We start from the raw sequence: 12628 nt of genomic DNA on the forward strand, positions 1-12628 counted from the left end.
CTGTCCCTATAGGCCTCAGGAGACCATGGTGTCCACAGTTTTAATAAAGGAATACACCAATACGATGCACTCTTAAGGAGTTTTGTTAGAAAAGTTCTATTTCTGAAAAGACTATATTGTAGATTGTAGTATTCCAATAAACTGTTTTTGCAGTCAGTATAAAATATAACAGATTGAAATAAAAACAGATTAAAAGCAAGTTTTCTCTTCATTACATCCTCATTATAATGTGAGGAATCACTGTTTGACATCTGAAAACACCCAGCATCTAAGTTGATTCCAGACTATCATTAAGTAACAGTAAGAGCCTTGTTTTCCCTGACAAAACAAAAAATTCTGTAATTGCTTGAATTTGATCATAGTAAACTTAAGAGGTAAGAAACTGGCTTAACCTGACTAACCATCTAGCACTCTTGGTCCTAGGTAGCATTAACTTGTGATTTCTTCAGTGACATTTTAAATTCCCACAGGAAGAACGAGCAACATTTGCTTTGAAAAATGTAAGGTAAGGAAATTCCCTCCTGTTCAAACTCCCCTTCATAATGAAGGGAGGGTAACAGCTACTTCCTTTCAAAAAGGTTGTTAATCTGCACTACAGTCAATTGTGTTAAAGAACAGAAATACAGGGAAAAAGAATTCCTAAATTTTTAAGGAGCTGGCGACAACTATGGTTGCAACAACTATGGATCATTGTTCTTTAGGTAACTTCTTCAGTTCTGCAGTTCTGGAGATTCTGGAAAAATTGTATTTGTCTCAGTGGGTAAATAAGCAGGCCTGGAATAAGGACTATGGATATATTTCCCTGAGGCATTCTAAGAGTCCCTATCAATTTCTGAACAATCTTTTTTTCATATTTAGGTTGTAAAACCAAGACCTTTGCAGAGAGAAGCAATTGGTTTGCATTACAGTTAAAAGTTTCAAACGCAATTTGCAAACTTGCATTGCTAGTGGTTAAAAATATACCTGATATGCTATGATTCACTGAAGGTGTTTTTCTAACTACAGCATTGTATGATTTTGGCTTTTTTGCTGCCGTTTCAGATACTGATCTGATACTTTAGCTACTTAACTAGAACAGTGTCTTTCTTCCCCCGCCCCCCCCCCCTTTATTTTTTTAAAAATTGGTGTTATGCTAATGCTTTAGCATTTGTACATAGTGCCTAGAATTACAAGGAAGTACCTTGGGGGCATGGATTTCATGTTACTCTCTGGCTCTTCAAAGACATTAGGGCTTGCATCAGGAGTAACTGAGATGTACGGTGCAGGTACTGAAGTTGAGCGCAGGTACCTCATCTCATCCTGGAAGAGGTTGTCATCTTGGTACCCCACAAAATTTTCATGATGATGCCTACATCAAATTAGATTTTAAAATTAGGATTAAGGATTACAAGTTCCTGAAACACACACATACACGGAAAGTCCTTTGCTGATACATTTAGCAAGTCAATGCTATTCATTTACTCCTCACCTAATGCATTTAAGATGGTTGTGACTTACAGGTGTTAGTGGAAAATAATAATGGCATTTTCAAGCAACAGGAAGTGGGGTTCACCCTTTGCTATCTTTTAGTATTATCATTAGGTACTTCCATTATGTATTTTAGGCCCAAATGCATATCCATCATAAACATGAGATGCTACAGTGAAATCTACTTAGAAATACCAAGTAAGCACAAGTCATCTTGTCTCTTTCTTACTATTTTTAACTGTGAAGAGAGAAAAGTACCACACATGTCTGCCACTAACACACTAAGCTAAACTCTTCAGGAAAATCTAAATTCCTTGGACAGAAACTAAACTGTTGTTAAAAAATATTTAGCACCCAAAAGCTATTCAGGGTATATTTGACTCTTGGAGAAAATACAATCTAAGAAATTGAACAAGATCATGGAAAGAGAAGAGAAAGAAGAATAATGATCACAAAGAATGAGGAAAATATATATTTTTCTATGTAAGAATTAGTTAATTTATATGTATCTTTATCCAACACTATAAATAGATAGGTATAAAAATCAACATTCATAAACTTCCTTTAATTACCTTGCTAAAGTCTGTAGATAGAGACATGGCATTTTAATGGGAAAGTCTTCAGAAATTCCTTCTTTGACACTGGGAAGTTGAGACTGGAATGCTTTTGCAGGGTGATAGCAAAGGATACTGGGCTCAGCAGCACTACTCAGTGACAGTAAATACAGTGCATTGGCTTTAATCACTTGATGAGCTTCCATAGTTGGCAAGGCACGAGGAGTCTTAACTTGCATTGGTTTTCTCCTAGATTGTTTAATCTAGAGAAATTTTAAAAAAGGTATATTTTAATGATACTTCATCATGGGAAAAGCTGACAATGTCACTTATACTACATAAAATGTTTTCTACTACAAAATGGCACTTCTATTATTTTCGTAACTTTGCAGAATTTTAATAAACAGCTGAAAGTTTTGATGTTTGCCTCCGGATGAATTTTGTGTGCAGAAAGTGTCAACAAATTTAGTTGCAAAAGTAAACTTAAATTAGCATTGTTCTGCTTATCTTAAAACCTCAACATATTTGTATACTTTAAGGAAGAATTTGAAATTGGTCATGGAAGACCAATATGAGAACACCTTTTGTACTATTCGCATTAAAAATTGCTCTAGTTTGCCCAGTGTTTGGCATCTGTATCCAATGATCTGGATGATTAAGATCACTAACGAAACTATAAACATATAAAGTTAAAACAGTACTCATATTTCAGTAAACAAATAAAACAATTCAAAGTTAAATAAACCGACCTATACTTTAAAACAATTAGGTACCACATCCTAAGCTACAGTTATATTGGGATAAAAAATAAAATTACTTTACAGATTTGAAAACAGTACTGTCTGAAGGAAGAAATCTGGCCAGAAATAATCAAAGCCTATCATTATTTTAAGTCTATCAGTGAAATAAATGGATATTCCAAAACCTTCCAAAATTCTGCAATTCTGAATTTTTTAAACTGGCCCTACCTTATTTTTCAGTTGCAAACACAGTATTATTAAGCAGATAGAGAGCTAAACATATGAGAGAAAGATGAAAATACCTTCTCTCTTGCTGCTGCTTGCTTTTCACGGAGATATTTCTCTCTGCATCGATCGCAAACCAAATACCAAGTGCTTCCTCCAATACCACCATCACCACAATTACCAGCCCATCCTCCACAGAAGTGCCCAATGCTATTATAACCTTGGCCACCTGCGTAACGGCCACAACCTACATGGGGGAAAAAGATGAAAAAAAGTTATTTCAAAAGAAGGATTATTACTATATTATTTATTACTGTAAAAAAGGGATGGAGAGGGAGAAGGAAGATGCTTGTCTTCTCCTGGCCCAATTTTCTCCTTTTCTGGATCTTTGAACTCGTTAAAAAGCAAGGTGCATGTCCATGTGTCCCAGCAGTATTCAAAGAATCCACACACACTCTAGTTTTCAAGTTTTTATTATGAACTCTTCTAAAGTATCAACAGCTCCTTATTCAGACAGTTAAGTGATGGTAAGGTCAGTATTATATGTTAGCCAACATCATCGATTAGTTAACAAACATAAAAAACCTACCCTCTGTCTAACAAAGCTTAAAAGGCAATGAGGGGCATTCCTTGCTGACTATTGTTTCTCAGAAAGATTCAGGGCACTGATAATTGATGAATAACAAGGCTTCTTAATGTTGCTTTATCTTTGTAAACAGGGCTAAAACAAGCACACATATCAGCCTGAACTTTACTATCTGGAAAAATAATCCGTTACATTTACAAGCTAGAAAACACAGAAATTATTGTCTTTAACAAGGCTACTTATTACTAGCTATATTATAGCTGATCCCTTCTATTAGTGATCCCTTTTCTAAGGAAACACAATTTATGTATCTTCTGAACTCAATCAACTACCTAAGATAATGCCGAGCCAGCACCTATTTACCTGGTTTTCCTAAAATTAAACAAACTCCTGAAAAAAAAATTCAGGGATCAATACAGAAAGACAAAATAGCAGACTGGGTTTATATTTTACCATACAAATTGCCTAGATGGCCCAACTGGATTTTTTTTTTTAAAGACACATTTTAACCAAAAACAAAACAAAACCAAACCAACCAAGTCACTGATACCCAGTGCTGGCACAGCAGATAAATAAAAGTTTTGTACTATTCACAGCAGAATAGTAATAGAAAACTTTTGGCAACTCAGAAACTCTAATTAACCACTCTCATACTTTTATTTCCAATTTTCTCAGCAGAGTTTCAAGTCCTAAAGTGTAACAGATGGCATGTGTCTGAAGAGCTACTGTAAAGTCATCTCATTGTTTTGGCCTTGTTTATAACAACTTTCTTCAGCATCTTTGAAAGCTCAGATACTTAAAATACATAACTACTTAAAATCACTTGCACAAGGATCTAAACAATTCATAAGTGCATCTAAGTTTTAATTTTGCTTATATAGTGAACTGTTATAATGCTAGACAAGACAGCCTGATGTATTTTCATAACAATAACTAATACCAAAACGTGTGTGTGCAATATATTATATAGATGCACATAGGAATTAAAAATATGTAATCTTACCTGGATGAGCTTGTCTCATGTGGTAGGTCACTGGATATGGATGGGATTCTCCACACAACTCACAGATGGTGTCTTTTTCAGGTCCTCCCACTGCAAGCTGAGCCATCTCGCCAAAAAGATTTCCCCTCGGCCTAGTCTCAACCTTTTCTTTTTTCTTTTTCTCTTTTTTGGTTTTCTTGTTATCTTTGTCACTTTCCTTCTTCTTTAACACTGCACAAGAACCAGGACTTGGAAAAATCATGTTTTGGGAAGCTGCTTTAATAGTTGCTAAAGAAATATCTTCCCAGAAAGCTACCAGGTGCTGCAGTGTTAATGGAAGAGGAGACTTCGATTTCATTGTGTGATGACTGGATGTTTCAAAGGAGGTAGTTTCAGTTTTTCCATCCTCACACTTTTCATGCAGAGGTGGCTCTTTTAACATTGAGAGGACTTTGTTTTTATTGATGCTCCCCATTTTAGATATATCTGGTCCATGAGGTGAGATGTTGAACATATTAAGAGCAGACGATATTTCCAATGAATGTCTATTTTTCAACTTCGTTTCTTTTTCCTCTGCAGGTTGTTGAGTGAGACTGCTTCGTATTGGTGCATGCTCTTTGGACAGGTCTGGATTAAACTTCAAAAAAGATGAACAAGCCATAGCATCATGAACTATCCCTTCATGCCAAAGAAACGCAGCAAATACAGCTCTAGCACATTCTGCAACAGAAGGTGACATTGCTTGCTTGGCAGGCTCTACAGGCTTGGAGCCATCTCCTTTGAAAAGAAAGCTGGATTTTTCCTTTTTGGGTCTTGTGTGCCTACCAGCACATTTACGGCTCACTTTCGGAGATGCTCTCATGTCTTGCTCATCTTTCAGTGGTGCTTTTCCTATGCTGAAATGAACTTTATTAGAACCATCGTCCAGACTTCTGAATTCTGTGCTGTCTTCACAGGTGCTATCCGTAATGCTGTTAGTCTTTAAAGTACTTGAAGTACATACTTCAACAACCTCACTGTGAAGATTTTCTTGTACGACATGAGGGGAAGGAGCTCTATTTTCAGTTTCTGTAACAGGTTTTCCATCTTTTGCAATAATTTTTGGTTTGGGTGAAGTGGACCTCCCCCTTAAGGGTTCTGTTAGAGGTACTTTCTTTTTGCGAAGGGTGTCTGGATCTAATGTGTAAGAATCTGATTTGGAGCGTTCTCGAGGAGGATCAAGCTTTGTTTTCACAGGGGATGAAGCTTTCTGAGGTAGAGTTTTGTCATGGGGTGATGAGGACCGTGGAGAACTAGCACCAGATCTAACGGTTGTAAGTGTCTTTGTCTTTGGAGAAGACGACCGGGTTCCTGGCCCTGGAGATTCAGCTCTCAGACCAGTAGTTGTTCTTCCATCAGTTTTTAGTGTTTGCAAAGTGTTATGATTTGGAGACAAAGACCTGCTGTGAGAGTCTGACCGCAATTTTGCAGCATCTGATTTCAGCAAAAGAGACTCACTGGCAGATAAGCCTTCTGTATTCCTGGGTTTCTTCTGGTCAGCAGCAGCTCTATTAATTCGGACATCAAGCTTGGGGGACCTGCAGTCAGCCCTGTGTTTTGATGACATGTCTGATTTTCCTGCTGGAGAAATCGGTCTAGCAGCTCCTGTGAAATTCATTCGGTCACCTGTTTAGTATATTTTATAATTAAGTTATTATGTTTTGACAGTGATATATTTAATAATACAAAACAAGGATTAGAGATCTGAACACAAGATAAAATTCAAACACATGCTTCTGTTCATGTCAAAATGAAAGGAAATATAAAGGGAATTTTTTTCCCCTTGAATATTTTCAATTAATTTCTTCCTCCCAAGATACATACAAACAAGTGTCAGGAAATATTTACAGCTGATGGAGGTATAAAAAGGCACAGTTCACTATTGCTAGAGAATACTAGTAAAGGAAGCACAATTTACATCCTTAGACTTAGTTAACTCCTGGAATTTTACCTACTGCAGTTGTAACAGAAACCAAGGATTATTTATTTATTATCTCTATGCGTGCCAGCCTGACTGCAACAAGAGTCTTGCAGAAAGATCAAACATATTACCAGATTTATTTTCTTTAATGCTCAAAAGTCAGGAAACATAGGAAGTAAATACAGCTATAAGGCAAACTGAGTAAGAGGCTTACAAACACGCTTAAAATGATTCACATTGATAATCTGAGGTATCCACCTTTTTAAGACCACAAACTACCGATGTTCTGCTACTGGAACACAACCTACTAAAATAACCCATCGAAACAAAAAAAAAAAACCCCCCCCAAAAAAACCCCCCAAAACCAACCCACCTTTTTCAACCACTAAGCTAAACCATCCACTCTGGTCTATGATGTCCTTTTATTTTGCTGCAATAATTTTATTCCTATGCGCATTGACTTCATATGTGTATTAATGCACAGAAATATAAAACCTATGGACAGCTTAATATAAATACATGTAAAACAAATATATACAAATAAGTATATTAAGCAATCTGCTTCTAATAATTCTGAGAACACAGTACCTCTAGCAGGATTATATTTTGAAAATTAAGACATGCAATATTGAAGTTACTGGCAAGCAATGCAGCAATCGTGAATTAACTATAACTGTCTCTCCACAAAACATTGCACTGCAAAATCTTGAATGCATAGTTAAGTCATTCTGATTTGAAGGGGTTTTCACTAGTTAAACATGAAGTTTCTCTTTTAACGCTTGTAGAATTAGGTCACAGTACTTTGGATTATTATACTTTTCTAAACATGAAAAGGTTATTTCCACTAGTCTTGGTATTTTTTTTGTAAAAAAAAATAAAGTTTCAATTAATCAGAGAATATTTACAAATTTCAATTTTGATTTCTAATGAAAACAGAGAGGACAGGCAGTCATCTTTTATCCAGTACCTTCAGCTTTTACTTAGAAGGTGGGAAATCTACATTTACTCCCTTCTGCGTTATGGGATCTGAACCAGCTTCTTCCAGTTTCCAACCATGAAGCCTTATCCCTATGCTAGAAAATATATAGAAGCAGGGAGTGATCTCAGTTTTTTCCCTACTGTTACCTTTCACAATCAAAACCAAATATATTTTTTTGAGCAAAGTCTAGCAATGCAGATGTTTCCAGATTCTTATTATTTTGCTACCTCCATATTTAAGGACCTTATAATAAATAAGCAACAAGAAAAAGTGAAGGATATCTATATTAGAACATTTAACAAGCTTGAAGGTTAGGGTACTTTCCTGACTTCCAAGGACATGGTAGGAGTTCATACTTCTCCAGGCAGAGAAGCAGTATTTTGTCTATATTCAGGAACAATATGTCAAATGTAAACAGTAGAATATAATTAGAACATTTCAAATACCATCAGAATCAATTTTACGAGTCCACTGTGTCTTTATTCTTTTTTCTTATGATTTCTATTTTTTTTTTTTTTTAGAGGGGGAGATGTACCAGAGAGCATGGTACATCATTGTTTATAAAATGATTGCTCTTGCTAAAAGAAAAAAAAGTTTCTTAAATATCATCCCAAGCATTTGTCCATGCCAGCTCAATTATTCAACAGTTCTACTGATGAACTATTTTGAGATATCTACTTTGTGATAGATGAATTCAGAATTGTAAATTATAATTATTTTACACACACTTTTTCCAGAAACAATCAAATAAAAATATGAATTTAAGGTTTGCCAGCTGAGAAAATACTCTAGATAGAACGTTTTACAAAATTCCTCATAAAGGAAAAAATAGCACAGAGACATAATAGTCGTCTTAGAGGACATAAAACACTGTAAACCATTCAGCTCTGTATCAAAGTATATGCGTGACTAGTGAATATCAAGCAAGAAAACATTCCAGAACAAAACTGCTATGAAAGACATAGTTTAGCAGCAGCTTCCAGCAATAAAAATATTTTATGTTTTTAAAAACAAAGGTTTGAATTTGCACATATACAGGTAAATAATCCTAACTGGTATTCTCGGCTATCAGCACAAAAAAAAATAAATTCCCCAAATGAAAAACTGCTTAATCATGTAGCAAACTGCTTTATCTGTAAGCAAACAACCCTCTCCCCCAATTCCCCCACCCTTTTTCCTCCATATTTTATTTGCCTATTGGTTGAAAACAGGTGTTATTAGATTAGATTAACAGTCACCTTTCTGTTTACAAAGCAGTAAGAGATAGCTAGATCACATATCATGAATTTGCTGCAATCCAGGAAGGCAACACTGAATAGTTATACTAAATGAGCTCCCAACAAATGCCAAACTTGAGCATTCACTTTCGAAACAGTATTTTATTAAGTGAATGAAATGAAAATGAATGGAAGGAGAAAAAAAAAACCCAAAACCATTTTGAATGTAAAAACTGAATAACCTTGCTATGTTGGCATGCATACCCACCCTTCAGTTTGTGAGAGAGAGATGAAATAGCAGAGGCAGGCCCAGCTACATCATTAGTTTTGTAAATACGCTCACGAGAAGCAAGGCAGCAGGATGGAGTTTCTACAGTGGAAAACAGTTGCACAGAAGCAGCACAGATTCAATGGAAAAAGCAGTAACGACAAAACCAAGCATTTAAAATGATATACATCTCCTTTGTTAAGTATTCTGAATTAATTGTTTAGACTCCTACCTTAGTTTTAAATGAGCAAGTTACTTCAAGATGTTTTCCCTATGTAAATTTTAAAAGAATAGATGATCTGTGATTCCATATTAGTTTCTAGGATCTAAAAATATTACATGTGTAGACTAGCCAATGAGATTTATGGTTTATTATAAAAACAGTATCTAGTTTTCAACTGAACTCTGGTTTTAAATGTGATCTTTTAATCTGTAAATTCAGACATTAAGTACTTAAAACTGCAATATGGCTTCCTAGATGATCAATTCTCATATTCTTTTGAGAAAATTAGAGAATGCCTAGATGTTTGTGTTAGAAAGTCTCACTAATCACTAATCACTGGGAAGAATGAAGAAATATCTTTTAAACCCATCAAAAGTATCTGTTTTCAAATTTGAATACACCAAAATAATGTTTTGGAAAACTTCACATGCATAATGTGAACTTTAGTTTCTCAATACTATCAGGCAGAGATAACTAGGAGTAGAAGAGTTTCTATCAAACAGTACAGACATGAAGACAGATCTGTATGAACCCTTAAAAATAACTTTGCTTTAAGAAAAAAAACCCACAGTTATATTCTGATATAATCCATGGTACTTTCAGTATAGAGTCTGCTGACACCAAATCTGTTAGAGGTACAGCTCCAAATGGAATTTGCAGTGAGGTGGCAATAGGGACTTCTAGGTTCAAGTCTATCATTTTACTTCCCTATAATGCTGTTTTTAATTTAAATTCCAATTTCTATTCCTTCCTTCAGAAAAAAAATAAGTCTAATTCTTGTGGCATTAATAATTTTAAAGAGGTTGTGTATGTTAGAAGATACTCTGTTTTAGAGAGACCCTTTTGTGCAAATGGAAGATGACATATCTATTGAAAATAAGTGATTTCAATTCTTGCACTGCTTAAGACATCTTTTTGTCTGGGAGTACATTTACTAATGTGTACACACAAATATATTAAAATCCCTGTTCTTAAGCAATGAGGAGGAGTCTACAGACTCTAAAATGAGGTGTTCACACCTTGAAGAATTTCATTCTTTAAAACAAGAAATTAAGATCTATTTTCTCAATCCAGTATTAGTATAAATTTAATAACAGTATTACCTACTCTGATGCCTAGAAATGCTTTGGAGAGAACCAACACTAACTGTATTAATTCTGAGTAGCAGGGTGTCATTCCAGCAATTTTTAAAGGCAAAATGCAGATAAACACATTAGGAACACAAAGTAGCAGTGAAGGAACAAGTCTGTAAATATAAGCCTTAAAAAGTCAATTTGATATATGAGCATTCCAGTCTATAAATAATTAAATTAAAATCTCCACTAAACCCAATTTCATGTATGCACATTTTTGCTTCATTCTATGTCTGAGAATACTTACATTTAACAATGTTGTGATCTAGCTTATGTTGAACACTGTCCTGCTTCTCAATCATTTCAAGGGGACTGTGGGTCAAAGACAATGAGTTTCCCGCACAATCACCTTGCTGCTTTGGAAAACGATGTATGTCTACCCAGGATAAGTGGTCAGTCACAGGGACCAGCTTTTTGGTCAGAATTCCTGCTTTTTTAATCACTCTCAAAGACTAGAAAGACTTCAAAGACAGGAGGCAAGCTCTGTCTCACACCACGCTTGAATGTGACAGCTTATCTTTGGTCACATTCTTTCCTTCAACACGGAAATAGGTCTAGCTCGGAAAGCTATGCAATATGGAGACGTAAGAGGCAGTTCAAGTCCTATGGCAGGATGCAGTTTTCTAACAGCCGTGCCTATTTCCTCTGAGGAAACAGTGGTAAGCTAATCCAGGAGGCATGACATACCACCAACCAAGTCCATACTGGTCTTTTTTAAACCTTAAAACAGACTGGTAAAAATGCCTCTGGAGAGAGAAGATAAGATAAAGTTTCTTCCAAAATGCCACTGCTTTTCTGAAAGATGATGGAGAGCAATGACCTGCTTTTGCTGTTTGTGCCTAAGCAATGGATGCCTCTTCAAAAAGAATGCATTCCTCCCTCGCTTGCGGTTACTGACATGGAAGCTACAATATGGCTATTAGCTGAATTTCCACAAGCACTGCAATCAATGTATCTTTTTTCATATCCTGAAAGTGCCAAATGCCATATTGACAGTTGGACAAGGGCTCTTTCTTTCGTAAGTAAAAGAATATACTGAAGTCAACAAACATTTGAATACTAAATATTAAAAACGGACAAAACTATTAGATATTGTTACAACAGGGGAATAAGTGAGTGAATGAAAGTACAGTCTGAAACAGGGTATCATTAGAAAAATAGTAGCAATGTTCATTACCCAAAGGTAGGGTTTGGAGCACCAACACTTGAGCCACTGAAGTTTATTAATTGAAAGAAGCATTCCTGTGCTAGAACAGTAGATAAAAAGATTCTATAATTTTATGATTTGTAACTACAATTTTTGAAGATGTGATAAGCCAAATTTATTTCTAAAATAAAGGTCCACACAATTCGTGCTCTTCCTCCAAACATTAACATAAAAAAATCAGCCCTTCAGAGAGATCTAGCAAATAACACAAAACAGAGTAACAGAGTCCCCTCGTCGTCTTCTTTATATCATCTCTTCTGTTACAAATTCTCTGACAAAACGCGCAGAACTCTTGTTAGTTTACCTATCTATGATGTGAAAAGAATAAGACACACTTCTCATTTTTTCAGCATTGTACCTGATTTAGTGGTTGTCCAAAACTGTAGTATTTCCACAAAAAAAATAACCAGACACTGTATTGGAAGATAACAGGTTGTGACAAGCCCTTTCCCTCTTCCCCAAATGAATTTGGAAACCAAATCAAACCCCAAGCACAGAAACCATTCCTCAGAAAGAAGAACTAGCTACAAACTCTTCTAAAGAAAGCTACAAACTGTCCCTGGCACAGAGCGTGTTTTACAATCAGACCAATATTTTTCTTCCTATTATAAAAAACTAAATTAAGGAAATAATTCTAGAGAACTTTCAGCATTATCCTAACTTTCCTCAGAAATATACTTCTGAATAAAATTTCTCCCCAGGAGGACAGATACCTGAGGAAGAACAGAAAATATAAGTGGTAGACTAAACTATTTAGGCAGACTCTAATCAAACCTGGTATTTAGTATATAACCTCTACAGACATGGAAATTCAGGCTGGCAACTATTAGGCTGTCACTAATCCCTTAAATGTAGCAGTTATTGACTATAAACATTAGTTCTAATTTTTAGATCTAACTTTACTGCAGGAAGCACTTAAGGACAGAGCACATAATTTGAAACTAAAGCTACACATGTCTAGGGCAAAAATCCAAGTGACTTGATATGCAGCCTTAAGATATGTTGTTTAATGGATTTAACTTTTAATTATGTGATTGATAGCTGAAGGCTATAAAGTGCTTTGGAAATAATGAATGAAAATTGCACA

The 12628-nt window shown here is 35.4% G+C and overlaps 1 protein-coding gene across 50 annotated transcripts in view; it reads right to left on the reverse strand.

The window, feature by feature from the left end:
- MYCBP2 (MYC binding protein 2) overlaps nt 1-12628 on the reverse strand; it is a 208207-nt gene that overhangs the window by 33632 nt on the left and 161947 nt on the right. For 41 of the 50 annotated variants that reach the window (XM_075088952.1, XM_075089039.1, XM_075089209.1 and 38 more), the window contains 4 exons: nt 4576-6219; nt 3064-3233; nt 2040-2284; nt 1181-1348 (listed from right to left, as the gene is read on the reverse strand). In XM_075088952.1, the coding sequence (XP_074945053.1) occupies nt 1181-1348; nt 2040-2284; nt 3064-3233; nt 4576-6219 (2227 nt within the window). The remainder of the gene's footprint in view (nt 1-1180; nt 1349-2039; nt 2285-3063; nt 3234-4575; nt 6220-12628) is intronic. The other 9 variants (XM_075089180.1, XM_075089103.1, XM_075089026.1 and 6 more) reach the window with 1 other exon arrangement.

This window comes from Phalacrocorax aristotelis, chromosome 1 (genome assembly GCF_949628215.1).
Source record: "Phalacrocorax aristotelis chromosome 1, bGulAri2.1, whole genome shotgun sequence".
In the NCBI taxonomy this organism is placed as follows: domain Eukaryota; kingdom Metazoa; phylum Chordata; class Aves; order Suliformes; family Phalacrocoracidae; genus Phalacrocorax; species Phalacrocorax aristotelis.